General features: G+C 43.1%; 2 protein-coding genes across 4 annotated transcripts; one reads left to right on the forward strand and one right to left on the reverse strand.

The window, feature by feature from the left end:
* Window positions 1–1,356: 1,356 nt before the first annotated feature.
* ubiad1 (UbiA prenyltransferase domain containing 1) lies at window positions 1,357–5,908 on the reverse strand. Its single transcript, XM_086212761.1, has 3 exons — window positions 5,715–5,908; window positions 3,954–4,576; window positions 1,357–2,285 (listed from the first exon to the last, which is right to left on the reverse strand). The coding sequence occupies exons 2-3, from the start codon at window positions 4,516–4,518 to the stop codon at window positions 1,798–1,800; spliced, it is 1,053 nt and encodes a 350-aa protein (XP_086068887.1). The 5' UTR covers window positions 4,519–4,576; window positions 5,715–5,908; the 3' UTR covers window positions 1,357–1,797.
* Window positions 5,909–9,196: 3,288 nt separating this feature from the next.
* Window positions 9,197–18,817, forward strand: mmp23ba (matrix metallopeptidase 23ba). Of its 3 annotated transcripts, none has more exons than XM_086214354.1 (8): window positions 9,197–9,550; window positions 13,573–13,709; window positions 14,663–14,805; window positions 15,224–15,391; window positions 15,521–15,685; window positions 17,006–17,116; window positions 18,271–18,397; window positions 18,471–18,817. In XM_086214354.1, the coding sequence occupies exons 1-8, from the start codon at window positions 9,368–9,370 to the stop codon at window positions 18,643–18,645; spliced, it is 1,209 nt and encodes a 402-aa protein (XP_086070480.1). In that variant the 5' UTR covers window positions 9,197–9,367; the 3' UTR covers window positions 18,646–18,817. The 3 variants fall into 3 exon arrangements, with proteins under 3 accessions (XP_086070480.1, XP_086070481.1, XP_086070482.1); XM_086214355.1 differs by having other exon boundaries at window positions 9,198–9,550; window positions 14,666–14,805; XM_086214356.1 differs by having other exon boundaries at window positions 9,502–9,600.
* Window positions 18,818–19,537: the final 720 nt, after the last annotated feature.

Genomic DNA, 19,537 nt, shown 5'->3' on the forward strand with positions numbered 1-19,537 from the left:
AATGACATAAATAGACCAGGGCCATATTTCCCTTGATCTTTAAAGGGCCAATAGGTTCTTTTCCCTGCATTCTGACCTCTCAGGGGGAGGAAAAGCACGTGAACTTATTATCAGTGGTTTCAATTCTTCCATTACCTGTCCCAGTAAGCCCTACTGGTGAGGGATCATGAACAAGGCCAGAGCTCTGGGTCTGGCTCACCTACAATGCAGCCATTAGTAATGTTGTTAAACTCAACCAGTGCTTTTGCCTGCTCTGAAACGTCAAATGTCTCCTGTGAGAGGAGCTGTGGACTCCAAACCTTTGTGTTTAAGTTACCTTTAGCGGCATGGAGTGGTTATCCAACACTGCCCCCTGCTGAACTCCACACAAACACACAGTTTTCCAGTTTTAATTTGCAACCGTGGCATTTCGTTCTAACAAAGCCTCTGCTATTAAAGGCCGTTTCATCCAATATTACTCAATTCATAAACAATTAACCTTCCATTAAATATTTGCTAATGAAAGAATGGGTTGATGTGTGATGTCTTGTCGCATGTACTGTGTTACAGTGAGAAAACAATAGTTTTTTCTGTGGTGTGTCATTCGGCTTCTTTCCTGTGTCATTCTCAACTGAACAGACACAGGGGAAATAATAACGGAGACACTGAAGTCTTTCATGGAGCAACAGAAGCTGTATGACGACCTGCGTCTCAAGACAGTTGACACATTCAGGGAAAAACTAACACCAAGAGTCTCAGGGAGCCACCTGGCCTCGTTTCCACACGCCTGTGGAGCTGTAACGGAGGGACGACCAGCAGTATTCCAGGTAATATTCCCACATTTGTTGTTCAGAGGAGAATTTTGGAGAGCACCGTCTTCCAAGCTTGTCCGCATTCTCAGGTTTTCCAGTGAGCTGAGATCTGGTGACCCTGAAGGTTCCCGCACACCATGATCACACTTAAACCATTCAGTTACCCCTCCTGCCCTTGGTATAAAGCAGGTATTGTACTGGTCCCCGCCCATTTATTCAGGTTTGCCAGTAAATTCTCAACCATCAGTATGTTTACCAGTACAGAGGAAACACTTCTTTAATGGGATGTTCTGATGATGTCAACCATACAACTTACTGTGTGAAATGTGTCTTCAATCTTGGTAGGATAATTTAATTAAATAGCTTCGGTTATTAGCAGTTTGCATGTGTTACAGGAAACTTTTTCAAATGGTGTAGTTTTGTGTTTTTTTTCAGACGGGCTAATTACATCACATCAATACATGAGAAAATGTCCCTCATGAGTGACATACAGTTATACCGTGTTTATTTAGGAGGCAAGAAAGTTTAACTTCTTTGGCTTTGTTCCGAAAAGAAAACATAGCAATTGAGCATCAGTGAGTTTTATTACAATCCAATGAAATACTATTTGGCTTTTAAAACAAAAACAAACAAAATAAAAATCACAATGAACAACAGCATGACCCAGGGAGGGAGAACGAAGTGGATATGAATGGTTTATTGATGTTTCTGGGTTCCAGTGTTATGTTTGGGGAAACTACAATATGGCAACCCTTGGTTTATGGTCAGTCATTAAGGTAAAAATGTTGCATACTTCTACATACACTCTTAACATACAGTGGGCTTAATACTGAAAAAAAATACATCTGACTATGACCTCAGAGTTGAATAAGGGACAAACTCAACTAAACTCCTATTCAACATATAAATTAGACAATAAATTAAGCTAGTGATACCTCGGATTGCTTCGTACAATACAAGGGGGCACATCAGCTAGTCTGTATTAAAACATGAGAAAGCTAATGAATCACAGTAACGGCAGGCTGCCAGGAGGTGCCAGGATGATGCCGAACACGTAGAAAAGTCCCATGAGGAGGTTGAGCTTGGCTGTCTTATTCGGTATCTTGGCGTAGTATCGGCTGCGGAACTGCTTCTCCAAGGGGAAGGCCATGGGTAGCGTGAGCAGTGGCAGCGCCATGCTGATGGTGTAACGTGTGGCGAGGATGCAGAAGAGCACGTAAGGGGCGAAGAGCAGGAGGTTGTAGAGGACGTAGGACAGCGTGGGCCCTATAAGGATGGCCAGAGTGACGATGCCCGCCTGTTTGTCAGAGTCCATGTCTCTGGTGTTGTTGCTGTGGAGGATGGCTTCCGTGTTGAGGGCCAGCGGGACGGCGTAGACCAGCGGCAGCACTGACAGGTAGCCCACCTGCACTGCGTGGGCAAACATGACTGCCAGCGGGCCGAAGGTGATGAGGATGACCACGTCTCCCAGGGCCACATACTTTAAACCGATGCCTGGGGAAAGAAGGCAAACAGAATTCAACCTTTCAGCTGTGGAAGTCAATCTGTCAGTCTGGTGGAAGTACACAGGTTTATGTTTCAGCCTAACAAGACCACAGCAGCTGTTTCACTGCTCTCTAGTTCCACATACGCAACATCAGTCAGCTGCTGGGTCTGATGGGAGTCCTGCAGGTAAACAACAGAACCACAACTGCAGATGACAAGAATTTCATCGTTAGAATACACCAACAACTAAGGGGCGCTTCAGATGTTAAGAACTGCACTCCCATAAAGATCAGAGCCTCTGAAATGTAGAGGTGAGTGATATGGCAAAATTGTAAATTGTAAATGGTTTTATTTCACTGCTTTGGAATATCATTGCTCTTTTGAATTCTATAGAGATGTACAGTAGGTGTCCTAAAACTCCTAAGAAAGTTGGTATTGTTGACTGTGCGCTTCCTTCATCTCAAAGTCAATGTTTTGGGTTTTTTTTAATAGGTTTTTGGCTAAATGCCTAAAATAGGCTTGGCAGGAACAAAGACTATCAGTCGGTAAATGGAATACATCATCTTATCCCCCACTGTACTTGAAAGTGGGATTTTACCTGAATGCTCCAAATGAACACAGCAGGCAAATTCAGATGTGTTTCGAAGGTTTTAAACCCTGGATGATAGGATTCCCATTATACAACCGAGAGCATCTTGTTCTTTTGTTCAACGCTGGAAAACTGATCACATTAATTTGACTGCATAAAATCTGTTAAGTAAAATGTGTCCATCATGTCAATGGGAGAGGTGAGAGCTGCAGTGTTCACAAAAAGACACGAGTGGAAAAGCAACTTAGAAGACAGCTGACTCAGTCTTTATCAAAGGTCACACTTACAAGAGGGACAGCGGGTAAAAAGGCTGTTCAGTTAGTGCCTTCCTTTTCTACCTGTCCGCTGTGCGGCTGTGTCTTATCCTAACAACACAACATGCATGAGCAGATGAGTGAAAGGCAATACAGAGAAGTAGTTAAATATTCAGAACAAACAGTGCCAACAGTGCAGGACAGTTGTTTTTCTTTACTTTTTTTCATTATTCCTGATCAAATGCCTTGAGCAAAAGAAATGACATTTTGTAATTGGCCATATCACTTATGTGTTACATTAAACTGAGCCTCGATTTCGGCTGGCAGAAGGTTTAATGACCGAGCTGCTGACTGATGCTGACATCAGAACCTGCCAAGTATAACAACAAAAAAAGTCTTTTCTATCACTAGCCAGCCACGCAGAGTTTTGTGGGAGCGGGTCTCTGCATAAGCATCATTGAAATATCTTCGAACTAAGACTCAGTGCTGCTAAGATGCATTTCAGTTCTTAGAGCAGTACATCTCACCACCATCAGGTGGAGGCAAACATTTCATGCAAGAGTATCTCAAAAACTTTAAAACCCATCTATTTGCATCACTGGATAAAAGTTTTGAGTGGAGGAAGAAGCCATTTAGTGGATGAACTGTAAGTTCGATAAAAGTTCTACATAAAAGGATTTGATTTTCTGGCCATGGCTGTGCAGTGCACTCTTCCCTGCTATCATGAAAAAGTTCCACTATTTCAAATAGCCCCTTTATCTGGCACCTGCCTCGTGTGTGTGTGTGTGTGTGTGTGTGTGTATGTGTAATCCAAGAAGTTAATATTTGACTCACCTCCAGTATATAAAAAGGAGCTGGACAGCCCCCCAAAATAAATAAGGGCTAGGTGCTCCAGTCTGAGTGTAGACAGGAAGTAGAGAAGGGTGGCACACAAGCATCCCAAAGAATATAACAAAGCTCCAAACATAACAACATCCTGCGGCTCCAAGATCTCGTCCACAAGAGTCCTGTCGTCACTCTTCTTGTGGTCAATCCCTTTAGAGAAGTCATAGTAGGTGTTCACTAGGTTACCTGCCCCGTGGACTACCAGGACAGCCACAGCACACACCAACAGGATGACCAAGTCCACTGATCCCTCCAGTTTGTAGGCAAGTGCGCTTCCCAGAGCCACTGGCGTGAGCGAGGCACTGAAGCTCCACGGTCTCAGTGCTAGCACATAGGCAGCACACTTATGCCTGACGTCTGAGGCGACACGGGCCATCCTCGACATGCAGTTAGATCCTGGAGCGTGATTCTGCACCACGTTGTTCATTCCAGGCTGCCACTGTGTACCGTTATGCCCATTTGATCCAGCCAGCACAAATGGTTCCGCCCTGCCGTACTTCAGCTCTTTGGCCATTCCTCTGCCAGGGATTTAGAGTAGCAGCAATGATCCCAAATGCCACACTCAGGTGCTCCTGTAGCAGAACAAACATATCAGCCCAATGAAGAGAGACAAAAACACAACACATGGCAGCTTTGATACCAACTGTAATGTTTCACCACAATAAAATATGCCAAACGTTTCAGTAGAGCGTCAAGTGTTAGTGGGTATTAACCGTTAGTGGGTTTTAACTTAAAGCTTCTTTTAAAAAAGAAAAAAAATGCAATTTCATATTTTAAATTGGGACCTATGGACACCATATTGATATAACCTGCCATTCATAAGTCAGCTCATGCATTGAGTACATGACTGCTTTTACGGTCACTTCGTAGGATGTGATATGGTGCTCTTTACTGGGTTGTACCAGTGTTCCTAAGATCCAGATCATCCTGTTCATTTGAATTAGTTTCAAATATCAGCACAGCTGCAACAGTCTGGTAAGTTCAGAAATTATTCTACTGCTGCTACATGTTTATCTACTTTAATTTACATCACACTTGATAACTTTTAAATCATATAGAGCTTCATAAATAAAAAAAACTTTCCATTAACACGTTTTCATTGAAAAGGAAGCCTAAAACTGGGGTTTGCATAGGTGTTCATTTTTACAAGGAAATTTCAACATTTATTGCAAATTAGTATCAGCCTCCGGTGTCGGTTATTGGCGTCCTTGATTAACTGATATTTTGTATCCGCCCTGAAAAAAACAAATCGGTCCATCCTTTATTACACACCCCGGGAAAGAAAGATCGTTTTTGAAGGGCTGATATACTGTACAACATTAAGATCTGGGTTAAAATATCTAATACATTTGAGGTAGTGTAGTCAGTGTTCAAAAATACCAAGCCATCATAAAGCAGACCCGCCACACAACAATGAATGACACTGCAAGGACTTGACACGTTCCCGATCCCTTTCTTCTGCTTTATTTTTATATCGCTCGATAAATTCTGTTTGAGAGACAGACTCCCCTGGTTTGAGGGGGGTTGTGAGTAGGAGCTGGCAGGAGAAGGAACTGGGCAGCTGTAGTCACTGGACATTAGGAAGTGCTCCACACCACGAGTGAAGTGGGAGGTTTAGAATGAGATTATGGGATTAACGCTAACTGGTTAGCCGCCGAGCTAACAGTGCAGGGACAGAGAGGAGGAAATGTCTGACTGCGGGTATCTTACCTCTTACGGCTTCACCGTCCGACAACGGAGCTTCCTGCCACCTAAAAACATATTTCTGGGTACTCGGAGTTTGGTGCGGTGAGAGGCAGCTTGATAGCTTACGTGTCAACTTCGTGGGTAGTTGACTGGTTGGCCAGTAACCCTCCAGCACCTGTCAGGCGCCATTTCCTCCACTCCCAGTGTGACGTCTTTAAGTGGTCGACCAGAAAGCAACCGATACAAATGGTTCCGCCTTTTTATTTAGACCTAAGTGTTTTGATACATTAATAAACAATAAATCAAACCACAGGAATCCTAAATATGTGCTTATAAAAGCGAAAACTGACTGAAATTACAAATACTTTTATAAGGAATTAGTCTCAATTTCATATTTTCATTATTAAGTACTGGATTAAGGCAGAGGAGAGACAACTAGGAGAGACAAACATTTAATATTTACAGCATATTTTTCTGCAAAGTGGCATTAAACAATAATGAAACTTTTAACATCTTTTCAATGTTTTGAAATACAAAATAAAAACAAAGGAATTATAATCATATGGGATGACTGATAAAGCTTTTAAAGTCAAGTTAAAGCCAGGAAACAAATAGATGAATAGAATCCAGTTGACGGAAGAATTCTAACTTCATATCCAACTTTAAGGAAATAGCACGATGTGTGATGCGATGAAGGAAAAGTTTAATTCTGTAATTCAGTGGTTTCACAGTCTGACATGGTGGGCCTCGCTTTTGACAAAGCTTAAAAAAAACTTTTATTACTGGTTTGATTTCTGGACGCCTATTAAGGATCACTATTTCATTATTTGGTCCATACACAATGAACTATCTAGCCAAGCAAACCTAAAAATGTCTTTTACAAAATACAAAAAAATACATTGAAAATTTTCCACACCTCTCATATAACATAACCTTTGCGTGACAAACAGGATGCTGGTGAGCAGGTAGAAGTGTGTGTGCACACTCCTGCCTCATGTAGGTAAAATGAAGTTCATTGACGCAGTGACCTGCCCACATTCTCAGCCAAAGGAAGTGAGAGTTGCCAGTTTATATACTTGAGTAACAGTGGAGTATGTTGGATACAGCGGTTTAAACAAGAAACCACTAATAGCAGGAGACCTGATATATCACTTCTCATTCAAGATAGCTATGCTTCTGGTTCACATGTCTGCGCATAAAAACATTTGAAGAAGGATTTTGTGGATATGTGTGAACATGCAGTGAGGCAGATGTGGGCTTGAGTGGATTTTTGTTTGCTGTGAACTTGTTCAACAGATACGGGGATTGATCATTTTGAATCTGCCACGATGGAACCTAAAACCACTGAGTTAAATCTTTTTTTTTTTCTATAAGGTTGAATGACTTAATTTAGGCATCATTTTGAAAAAAAAAAAAAGATGAATCCAGATTGATCTCAGATTGCTCATTATTATACTGAGAAAGAAAGAGTCCCAGTGAGCCATCCATCCATCCATTGTCTTCCGCTTATTCCTATTGAGGGTCACGGGGGGGGGGGGTGGAGCCTATCCCAGCGGCTACGGGTGAGAAGCGGGGTTCATCCTGGACAGGTCGCCAATCCATCGCAAGGCCAACACACACAGACAAACAACCATTCACACTCACAGTCACACCTACAGTCAATTTAGAGTATCAATCAGCCTCGTCCACTCTTGATGTCTTTGGACGGTGGGAAGAAGCTGGAGTACCAGAGAGAACAGGGAGAACATGCAGACTCCACACAGAAAGATCCCATGGCCGAGCCAGGGCTCGAACCCTGAACCTTCTTGCTGTTAGGTGACAGTGCTGACCACTGCACCACCAGGCAGCCCCCAGTGAGCATTGTTAACTATCTACACCATTTGAAGAGGCAAGGCAAAGCAATTTTATTCTTTACTTATCCTCTGCCCTGAGACCCTCACATCGACTGAGGAAAAACTCCATAGAAAACCCTTTTAACAGGGAAAAATCTGCGAAACCTCAGGGTGAGCAACAGAGGAGGGATCCCTCACCCAGGATGGACAGACGTGCAATAGATGTTGTAACAGACAAGAAAACAGTTGATAATACAGAATGTGGACTTCTGGTAGGCAGGGGGGGCAGGGAGAGCAAGCCAGCTTGATGGGAGGACTGGATAGCAGACTGGTTCATGGGAGGGGAGCGCAGGCTGGTGTAACAGCAGGGAATAAGGGGGCGTAGGGGGGCGATGCAGGCGGCGGGTGGTGCGAGAGAGGCCATACATTATATGAATTTAAGAAGGGAAAATAAAGAATGTTTTACATGAAATAATATTACAGTACAACAGTATGACACGAGTCATACTTCCAGCCCAAAAGAAATCTGTTTTCCACCCTCGTGAAGAACACACTCTCACACTTGAACCCTAAGGAGTGGGGTGTTTTGCTCCCTCACATTTTCTATGTATTTACCATCTTGCAAAACTAATAATACCCTACAATCCTGCTGGTCAAAAACAGAAAACAGACTTGTGACAAGAGGTGTAGGCCCTGTAGCCACCCAGAGGCGGAAGTCATTGTTTTTCAAGTCCAAACTAAGTCCAAGTCAAGAAATGTGGACATCTGAGCAAAGTGACAAAGGAGCAAGAATAAAATAATAAGTATTGGGGCAAAAGTAGCAGTTAGCAGGTTTGGACTGGATCAGTTTTTCCTCTCATTTGTGCAAGTCTGAAAGTAAAGTAACATATCTATAGGGATGAGAGGCTCAAGTCTGAGTGAAGTCCAATGTCATGTCATGTTTTATATATATATATATATGTATATGTGTATGTATATGTATATATGTATGTATGTATATAATTTTCTGTGTTATTTATGAAGCCATCAAATTTATGACTTGAGCTTGACTTGAGTCCACTGCTGCCAGCACTCATGGACCCAAGCTTATGCCTTCTAGAACTGGTAATAAGCTGCAATATGTCCCATCCAACCTTCATGTGATAGAAATTGTTCACGATTGTTAGTTCATTGTTGTTTTCTTACCTTTTTTTATTTGTAAAGTACTTAAAAAGTCAAATTTCTAAAATCAGTGTTCCCCCTGTTCTTCCTGCTAACGTCAAGTAAAAGCATCCTCGGTGGAAGAAAAAAGGCAGCAGCGCGTCTGTTCAGCTGAATATGAAACTATTTTAATTCCAAAGTGATAAAAGTGGATTCAATTGGATCTGTTTCTGTTTTTGTTTATATGGTTTGTTTATTCTCTTGTTTTTTGTAGTCCCGGGTCTTTTTTGGAGGATAACAGCCAACACTGGCTTCACTTATTTTCAGGGAGTGTTTCATAAAAGTCATGAAAATCGTCTTCAAAATAAAGCATCTGCCTCTGCTCTAAGTGAATCTCCGGCGGCTGCAGGCAGCAACTGGTTTGATGGACAGAGCGCGTTTGGTTTTCATTAGATCGTCTCGACGCTGACCCCCTGCCCCGTCTACAGTAATGTGAAACCAGCCCTCTGGCAGGCGCACGCTGCTGCGGAAGAGATGGGAGCAGCGCACTGGTGCAGTCTGCACTGCCTCCTCTCCGGTCCGAGGGTGCTGGACTGACCGCACTCAGCACCACAAGCTCCCCAAGTAGCAACCAAGTGCCAAAAATTTGCCATGGCCAAGAAGTAGTTATCGCCCCCACTCCCACCCCCCGTGCAGACGTCGCTGATGGACTATTTGTTGAGTTGTGTCTCCTGGAGGTGTGATACCGCAGCCATGGAGGGCTGTCAGGCTCCTAGGAGTCTGCGAAGAGGCTACCGGGACTTCGCTCCGCTGCTGGCGGCCGCGCTACTCAGCCTCCTGCTCGCAGGGATGCAGCAAACCGCAGCGTTTCCCTCCTGGAGGTTAGAGGTATGCTCATGCTGCGACCACCCAGAGGATCTGAACAAATTGTTGGCCAAGTAGGTTGCTGGTTCCTTTATTTTCCAAAACACCTACCAGCTTTATTCTGAAATTGTCTGTGCTTATAAAGTGATAGGGGTTTTACTGTTATATTATATATTAATTAATAAAACCCACGTTGGATTCGGCACATTATTACAAGCAGAAGCGCTTTTTTATTCAAAGTTATTGATGAAATGCTAAATTGGTGAATTATGAACAACGAGAAAGTTTGGATCGTCTCGAACTTTATCACGAGTTCACGTTGATGAATAATTCTGTAAAATCTTTAAGTTTTTAACCGAAGTTGACGAAGAGTTTCAAACATTATATTACAATATAATTGCACGAAGCCATGTCGTCAGCATAGAGCAGGACAGGTAGTGGGACAATACCAGATCTAAAAAGCGAATTATTAAAAGCAGCTCAACGATTTGTTATGCAGCTATCCCTTCTTTAGATAACTATAAATGTTCACCATCCATTTAGTCACAGTCTTGAAATATATTATTTGTTGCATGCGAAGACTTATCAGATTCAATGAGATTAATGGGATCAGGCGACACATTGGACCCTGAAGGGTCTTATAATTGGATAAATAAGTTTCTCCACACTCTTCTTCCATCACTGCCAGCCTCTGGCTGGGAGACAGAGCCGGAGGAATGGCTTTATGTCACTTCCTTTGCCACACACTCTCATTATGTGACCATCAGGAGTGCTGCTGCTGCTGCTGCTGCTGCTGAGGGTTACATAACTACCTTAGATAAGCCTTGTGTGTATGTCTCGCAGGCTATCCAGCAAGACAAATTAGAGAAGAATGTAATCAAATAGGTCGAATGTTTTTGAATGTTATTCCTTAGGAAATAAAAATGTCACCTTTAAAACTGTGGAGATGTAGCAGAGGAGTGGACAGGAGAAGTATTGTGGAAGTCATTAATTTAAACAGTTTCTATCAGTGCAATGTCTAGTTTTGTGCTTTACTAAAATGCAGTAAAAAAGACTTGGGTTTCCGGTGTCTCTTTAAATGAGAATGACAATAATAATCCCTGCTTCAACAGGCTCAGGAGCCGAGCTCTAACTCTTCCAGACTCCCCTCAAGGTCCTGTGGGATTTTCCCTCAGATGTTTTGCCCTGTGTGTTAACGCTCACCGCTGGCTTTAAAGTTGAGTCTCGCGCACTTGTTGAGATTAGATTTGCAGTGAATTTAACAAGACACAAGACAGAGAGAAATGTGCTGGCTGCTGACTACATGGAACACCTCATAAATCACTGAACACAAAACCCCAGCATGCCAACTGAGGTCAGGAAAGAAAGCATTTGACAAAACAATGACCTGAATGTATAATGCAAGACAGAAACATCTTTTACATCAAGGCTGGAGACATCTTCCAGACGACCTGCCCCCGTTTCACTGTTTTGGAAAGGAAAAGAAGGAAGCTCTGCCTCTATTTGTCTTGACTGGGTGAAGCTGAAACAGGAACCTGAGGACAGGGTGTAGAATATAGACTGATGGGAGGGGCTCTGATATCAGCCCCCCATCTTCGGTTGCCAAGATGCCTCTGAAATATGAAGCATTCACCCTGCACTGAAGTACCACTAAGGATTTACTTAATGTATCTACCATCATCGTACGGCACTCAACTCCATTCAAGGCTGAACAATCATCATCCGACTTGTTATGAATTGCCAAAAAAGATGCAGTGAATCATACAAATGGAGATAACAGAGTTCACTTCTCTGTCAGGCTCTGCTCAGTCTTGTGATGCACACACACACAAAAAAAAGAGCTAGAATGGAATGGACAAAAACCCTGCATATTTTCACACCGCCACACACCTAACTACTCACACTCTGAAGGGGCTATGAATGTCCTGTTGTCTATTTTGGAAAATCACAGAAATTATGGGACGCGAACCCACAAAAATTCCACATTGGTATAAGGCGAGAGGCAAGGAAGTTTCAGACACTGTTAGATGACGTGAGGTTGGAATGACGGTTGCAAGCGCGGTTGATGTGACAACGTTAAGTGTGGAGAGGGAAAAAATAAGACAATACATTTTCTAAAAAGACACAAGGATTGGGCACAGTTCATGTTTGATTCAATACTCGTAATCCATTGTAAAAATCGAGGCACAAGATAGACAAGTTCTTTGCACTTTTGAGGAATGTTTCCGCAAAAGTTTATTTGCTACCTCAAAAGTACAATGTCAGTCTTCAAGAGGCCGGAAATGCACCTTTTGACTGTTAGTGCTAGCACCACCAGTTAGCGCTAGAGAGCATTAATGCTATCCCTGTCAGACTTGGAACGTGGGAGGGCTCACAGTAGGTGGTTACCTCAAATTGGGAATAAGTCTCCAGCTGATTCACTGCACCCGCTGCCGCACCCATGGGCGTGGGGCAAGATCCTTTTAACTATTTATCAGTATTTGATCAACATTTTGTGTGCTCAAGGGCATTATTTTTGCAGACCCTGGAGGTGATGGTTATATTTGTAGGCTCACTCAGTGCGCGGCCCTAGATGACCTGCCTGTAGCCCGATTCTCCCTCTGGCTTGTACTTGCTGCCTTAAAGTGTGTGGAATGATATGGATCAGGGTCGGAGCCAATCAGAACAAGGTGGGAAAAATTTTGAGGCGGGAAAAATAAGATTTACAGGAAGAGCTTACAGATTCTTTCAGGGCACTCCTGACATAACCGTGTTTGGAAACCATGGCTCTAAGGTATACTTTACGCTCTTCTGCACGCAGGGGTGTCTGATTTAAGGTGAATCGGTACTGATATAATTTGGCTGGTTCCTTTAAAATACACTGACCAATGTGAAGGAGTCTCTGTGGTTTCTATGCTTTATATGCATAGAGGTGTTGCTAAGATTAAGCAGAGTTGCCCTTTGTTAAGAGCAGTGGTTGCAGTTCATCCATGTTGAATGCGCCTCTGTAAATCATCCGAAAATGTATCAGTTAGGACAGGAAGCCAAGCGCAGAACGGGTCAGAATCGTGGCTCGGTTTCAAGTGTTGGAAAGTGGATTTATAACTTAAACCCATCTCCATAAAAACTTTTAGGCTTTATCATCTGGTGCTATAGCTTTTATGAAATACCCTTGCCAACGCAAACCAAAACGTTCAGTCACAGATTATTTATGAAAGCACTCAAATGCAAAGCACCCACAGATGGCCTTCAAAGCATATAATCCAGGTGTTATTATCTGAAGTCAGTATTTCCCATCCTGAGACACACAGCCTATCTGTGAAAAGGGTCATTTTTAATGTTACGAACGCACTTTTACTGCTGACCACTTCCTGTTTCCGTGAAGTGGAATTCCAATACATTAAAATTTTAATACAAAGCAATGAAATAACTGAAGTAGAGTGCTTTAATAACTGTCAGATTACAAATGTAGTTTCATGTCTGCAGCTGCAAAAGCCTCTTCTTACAGCTGTTTTTTTGGTGACTTTTACACTAAACGTGTATCCACCAGTGAGAGAGCTGGTTCAGTGTATAGCTTGTCAAACTCAGTATTTTTTTTAAGCTGGTGGAGAGATGGTGTTCTTTTTTTGCAATCAGAGATATAATAGTTACATATTTTTTCAATGGGGTTTTGTAAAACCTCAATCTTGCTGAATGGCTAACAAACTAGCCTGCTAACCAACTCGCATATCACCCACTTGTCAGATTATCCGTTGGTACTGTTGGTCCCTCAATCAGCTTTGGACATATTGGAGATTGTTGGATGACGCAATGCACAGCACTACCGATGTGCTCGCTAGGGAATATCAACACAGACACAAAATATAAGACTCCAAATAATGTGAAATGTAGAGATTTAACCTGGTAGCGAGGGCCTCAGTGTAAGGGGTGTTCATTGGTATGTAAAGGTTGCGCACTATTCGCTGTAGTTTCATGCAGTTTCGTAGCCTCTGTGGTTCAGTTCTTGCACTCATTTCAATAGTTAACACAGTGTGAAGTGATTCATTAAAGGTTTTTCTTTGTCCAAGGAAGAACCTTACACCACTGTGCTGCTCATCGGGATCCGCAAAGAGGCCCACTCACAAGTGCTTCACCTCTCCAGGAACAAGCGCTACACCCTCACCCCGGAGCAGCTCAAATGGGACAAGTTCAAGCTAACATACAAGTATTTATTTGCAATTCATCCCCTTGTTAACTCAGCAACATGTACAGCCGTGGAAAACTAAACAAAGGAAGACAAATCCTCCCAGGTCCATGGATGAGAACACAAAGATGAGAGTCCGACTGATGTTGGTTTTGGCAAAAAGAAAACGTGTGCGGATACTTTTCAGTTGAAGTTGGCGTTAGCAAACAATGAAAGCAAACCTCTAAATCCAACTGATTTTGTCAACGTTTTATCTGCTGGTGCAGAACAGTATTTTTTTTAACACCATCAAAATCGTCATTTCACACATCTTTTTGTTGGTTAGCTGCAGCTGAATGGACTTATTTATCTTATATTTAAGATCTTAACTTCAAAGATCAGCCGAGGAAGCCACTGATGTTTGTAGGACAAGCAAAAGTCATCTGACTGTGATTGTCTGACTGAACTCTCATTTTTTCATTTATCAGAGGGGAAGAAGTATAGTGGACTTTGGCACCAACACTGCTATTGCTTGGCTTTAGCGCATTTGGATTGTGCTGCACAATCTGTTTGGGGAAGATCCAGTGAAACTTTTATTCTTTTTGGAGTTGTGAAAAGATGATCCCATAAAGTTAAATCATTGCAGATTAGATTTAACCAGACTGGTTGGATCACTGTGTTTTGGTGATGGTGGAAACATTGGCAGGCTCTCTACTGACAGGACAGTAGACAGAGTCTAATTTCAACCATTCCTAAATTTGTAAAATTATATCTTTATCGCTTTCGTATTGGCAGTAGATGACACTGGTCGAGAAAAGTCGAACCACGGCTGAGGTATAAGAAAATATCAAGTCTCAATAATGGAGCTGGACTTGCTGTACTTGTGGGAATTCTGGTCTGTCTGAACAGTAGCCATTGTGTTTTGGCAGAGTCCCCGCTGTAGAGGAATGTCAGTCGAGGCCGGTATAAATTACATAACACTTTTGCTTTTTGAGCAGGTTGCTGTCCTACCCTACAAACCTGATAAATGCGAGCGACACACGCCGAGGCATTGCCAAGGCTTTTGGCATGTGGAGCGATGTCTCGCCGTTCAGCTTCAGAGAGGTGCCAGCTGACCAAGAGGCAGACATTAAGATCGGTGGGTACTTTGCATGTGGCTACAACAATCTTCAACAGATGTCCCTTGGCTCCCAGCTCCAGACCCTTGCTTCGTCATTTCTGTTTTTCTCTCAATGCTGTCCTCGCCAAAATGTCTTCACCTCCAAACTCATTAAATCATACTACCATGACTATATTACTAAGCGTGATTCATAATTCTAAATAATGGGAAAAAAAATTCCATGCATGTCAGCCCATGGTGAAGCAGTCTAAGTTATGCTTTGTCTGTCCCTTTGGGTGAGGGGTGGTAGGAGTGGTCATCGTGCAGAGTCAAGGCTGAAGAAGCTCTGTGTTTTGTAATTCATCATCCTCCTGCATTAGGCTACACAGAGCAGAAATAATGGAGTGAGGGTTTCCCTCCTCAGCTCTGAGGTATGTGTCTCTCTCTGTTCTGGCAGGCTTCTACCCCGCCAACCACACTGACTGTCTGCAGTCCTACTTGCACCATTGTTTCGATGGCATCACCGGAGAGTTGGCTCACGCATTTTTCCCACCAACAGGCGAGATCCACTTTGATGACCATGAATACTGGATTCTGGGAAACATGCGCTTCAGCTGGAAGAAAGGCATGCGTTCCAATCATGTTTGTTGATGCTGTTTGATGTTATATGTAACTGAGAGGTGGTGGATGCTGCAGACGCTGAACTGGACACATGGATTGAAAAAGAAAATAATCACCAGTCTCTTTGTTGCAGGGGTTTGGCTGACAGACCTCGTCCACGTGGCAACTCACGAAATCGGCCACGTCCTGGGACTCATGCACTCCATGGACCCAAAAGCTATAATGCACCTGAATGCAACTTTGACGGGGCGCAAACTAATCACTCAGGATGAGGTGTGGGGTTTGCACCGTCTCTACGGTACGTTGGTCTCCATCTTGTTTTGGCCTTTTAAAAATCAAACCCATCTGACAGACATCAGGATATAACATCAATAAACAGCATGAATGCAGAATCTGAAGTGTTCTGGTTCTGTGTAGTCCGACTAGCATTGACCAATCCCGTTAGAGCGGGCTTTGGTTCCACGCAGGCTGTGTGGCAGAACAGTGTTGAAATACAACCTTGCAACCATCTGTTATTGTGTGACCACAATTCCACTTTGTATTTCATCTGCATTCACGTTAGTTATGAAACGATTCCGTCAAGGAGGTCATCTATCAGCTCCATTCTGGAGTTGCTAATGGGCAAATTGGAGAGGAAGCTTTAGCCCGGATATCCACTGTTTGGCTGCCGGCCTCAGAGGCTATTCATAAGGTTCTGAGGTTGTCCAGGATATGTCCTATCTAGAGGTAGTAAGTCAAAGACAAATTGGCTTAATTGGTGTTGAAGACGTTGTGTAATTCATCCAATATGTGAGCCTCTAAATCCTATTTAATAGAAAAAATCCTCAAGACCGTAACAGCCAATTGCCTTCCTGTGCAGGGACCAACCTCGGCGAGATAACAGCTCAGCCAAACAGATGACGGTAGCATCTTTTATCATGCGTGTTATAGTGAGATCATTTTGGAACGCTTCCCCACAGCCTCCTCAAAACTGTCATCACGCCAAATTACAGCGATGTGTCAACGATCGAAGAGACTGGTCTGTCCGAGCGGTGTAGTCGTTAGGGCTGCATGATTGTGAAGTGTTTATGACAGGATTTTTTGGGGAATTGTATCAAACAAACGTTCTCTTAAATTTGTAGAATATAAGTTGTCAGCAGGACATCTCTGCAGCGCCACATACGATATAATATAAAATGGTATTTTGAGGCAATTAACCTCTAACAAATCTGGAAGTTGCAGTGGACCATATTGTAACAATGATTACATTTTGACCAGTTGCGCAGCCCTTGTAGTAGGCGACGGCGTGACTCTAAACCAAGTCATGATAAGAATTCAGTGAGGAGAAGGCAGAAGTTCTGATTCTGGTATTAAATCCATAGTTAAATCCAGGTGTCAATAACCAGCGGCAGTGACCCACCTTTGGTCACAACCATCCAACATTAGAGCCACAATGTTTGTCTTTGACGACTGACATTAAAAGCCAACGTGGCATTAATGAGTACTGTATAAACTACTCATGAGTCATTATTAGTGTGTATTATGATGAGTCATTTTCCTTGGATCTTAAAGCACATCGGTGCTCCAAATTCTTTCGCTGCTGACTGATCCTCCTCACTCTGTCTTCTTTCTCCTCCAGGATGTTTGGACCGGTTATTTATCTGTCCGGCTTGGGCTCGGAAAGGCTATTGCGACAGCAAACGCAGGCTAATGCAGAAGCACTGCCCCTCCAGCTGTGATTTCTGTTACGGTAAGACACAGCAGCAGCTAAAAGCAGCAGCAGTCCAAGGGGGGAAAAAAAAAAGGTTTTCTCTCAATTGAGCAGTGCAAGGAGCTGCTGTGAACCGTTTGCCAATGGAGCAACGGGAGCCAACAGGTCCAGCCATGCAGAGCTGCGATGTTTTTTTTTTTCAGAATCGAATTGTTACAGGAGGAGTTAGTGTTAAGTTGTGGAGAAAAACAGCATCCCGGCGGAGGCTGTGTTTAATCCCGTTGCACTGACGGAGGGGAGTGAGTACCTGTCCGTAATGAGTTTTGCTTTATTGTAAGAACTGATAACACATCTGACAGCCTAAACCTCTGTAGCTTCACCACAGGACACTAGTGTGAGGTCTCCTCTTGCAAAACAGGAAATGGTTCCTCCTGATTGTTGTGGCTTTCTGAGATTTTTGTCAGCAACAAGGGACAGTGAGGAGAGAGAGGCAAGAGGATACGATTCCTGGCACACAATAATCTGTTCCTCATTGTTGATTGGGAGATGTTGTACGGCTGTGGAAAATTCCTAAGTGATTCCAAACCGCTGGAATTTCAGACTGTGGCTTCAGGGTTAGAGACACACAAGGTCAATTTGGATTTTTGCGGCATTTAAGAGAGTGACTGTTTTTTAAGCAGATTTTTTGAGTTGCTCACAAAGCGGCCTGTTTTGTTTGTGAGAGACCAGATGTGAGAGATTACGTTGATAAGATCGCTGTGGCGCCTGCAGGTCAGGGGTTGTGAAGTGTGTCCAATGTGATAATGTTTGTATCATTTTGACAGTGATCAGTTTGTTTGGGAGGGATGTCCAGGTTCGCAACTGCAGCAAGGTTTATTGCAAACTCAGTGCTTTCTTAGCCCTTGGATGATGCTCGTATGGCCCAGAACATTTAAAGACCAGTACACAGAACACTTTACATTAAGGGTAGCATTACTAATGCATAATTAATCATTCAATAATTCTCTTTGTTCCCCTTCTTGTAAAGTGAGGGAGCTGTAACCCTTAACACCAATTTTTCCATCCATCTTTGCTGTAATCCATAAATTTAGTTCATTAACTGAGTATTTTTGAACCGTTATTATGAATCCTTCTTGTAAATTGTTACCATAACATTGCCTGAAAAGCTGAAATACCCTTCCTTGGTCCTACAGAATTCCCTTTCCCCACCGTGGCTCCCACCCCAGCTCCGCCACGGACCAAACACAAGCTTGTCGTCGAAGGCAAAAAACTAACTTTTCGTTGCGGAAAGAAAATAGCATCTAAGAAAGGCAAAGTATAGTGAGTATCTTTGCTCTTTGGTCTGTTCATTTTACCACGGGCTGGGTTGATTTACGCATATATCCTGTTACAGCTGGTACAAGGATGGAGAACTGCTGGTGTTCTCCCACCCCAACTACATCTCTTTGAAAGACGACCACATAACGATAGTAGCCAATGCCATCAACGAGGGCACATACACCTGCATCGTGAAGAAAAAAGACAAAGTTCTTACTAACTACTCATGGAGGGTACGTGTGCGTTTCTGAAGGCCACGCCAGCTCCTCTGCACACTGAACAGGCCGCACACACATTCTCACACACGGTCACAAGCGGACCTCATTCACTAGGGCACATATTTCTCTCTCCTGTACCTTCCACACAACTGTATTCATCGAATAACTTGTCATTGTGTAAATGTGCAAAAAAAATAAAAAAGTTCTGTGACTTGTATGTTTTTGTGAATATTCAACCCAACTGAGTCGGAGTGCAGTTTACATATTTCGTGTGGCGAGGAAACATCTGCGCAGCCTTCGTCAGCTGTTGGAGACAGTAAAAGCATCTCTTGATTTAACAAACCTGGACTTGTACAAAACTCTTGCTGCTAAGCTAACAATGGGGCTCAGGGACACCCTGAGGTTGTTGGAGTGTCTCCAGTGAAACAGGGACCAATTAATCATATGATTTAACTCAAATTATATTGGCCATGTTGGAGAAACTATCTGGGCAAAAAGCAACATACACAAAAAGACCCATGTCTATTTCTTTATGGTGGCTGAAGCCTGAAAACACAAGCTGCTACAGCCAGAATAAGCAATGTTATCTAAAGCCTTTGGAACCGTTTGGACGTTCAGCCCTGGATGGAACACCTCCGTCGTCTAGCTTGCTTTACTAGCCTCACGGCGAAGCGAGCCATCCAGACACAGCAGTCAGTCCCACTTGCAGCTCTCCTTCCAAGCACACTCAACACATCAGGTGTAATAATCTGCAGAAAGGCTCTGGTGGGGGTAAAGGCGATAAATAAAAGTGATTAATGAACATTTCCATTTGGTGCTAGAACCAGAACTCCCAAGACAAGTGGATTTTTTTTTGTCTGTGTCTGTTCTTATTAAAGCTGCAAGCATTCTTGCAGGGAACTTCAAGTGTAGCGTTTATTTTTCT

The sequence above is a fragment of the Aulostomus chinensis genome, chromosome 9 (assembly GCF_037954235.1).
Source record: "Aulostomus chinensis isolate RoL2024-O1b breed Wild chromosome 9, RoL_Achi_v1.0, whole genome shotgun sequence".
NCBI lineage: Eukaryota > Metazoa > Chordata > Actinopteri > Syngnathiformes > Aulostomidae > Aulostomus > Aulostomus chinensis.

Bases quoted from the DNA above. Each gene is read 5' to 3' on its own strand.
- ubiad1 (XM_086212761.1), bottom strand. From the start codon at position 4,518: ATGGCCAAAGAGCTGAAGTACGGCAGGGCGGAACCATTTGTGCTGGCT. The intron at 2,286-3,953 runs GTGAGTCAAATA...TTCTTTCCCCAG, and splicing joins CTCCTTTTTATATACTGGAG to GCATCGGTTTAAAGTATGTG.
- mmp23ba (XM_086214354.1), top strand. From the start codon at position 9,368: ATGGACTATTTGTTGAGTTGTGTCTCCTGGAGGTGTGATACCGCAGCC. The intron at 13,710-14,662 runs GTATTTATTTGC...TTGCTTTTTGAG, and splicing joins AAGTTCAAGCTAACATACAA to CAGGTTGCTGTCCTACCCTA. The intron at 15,392-15,520 runs GCATGCGTTCCA...TCTTTGTTGCAG, and splicing joins GCGCTTCAGCTGGAAGAAAG to GGGTTTGGCTGACAGACCTC.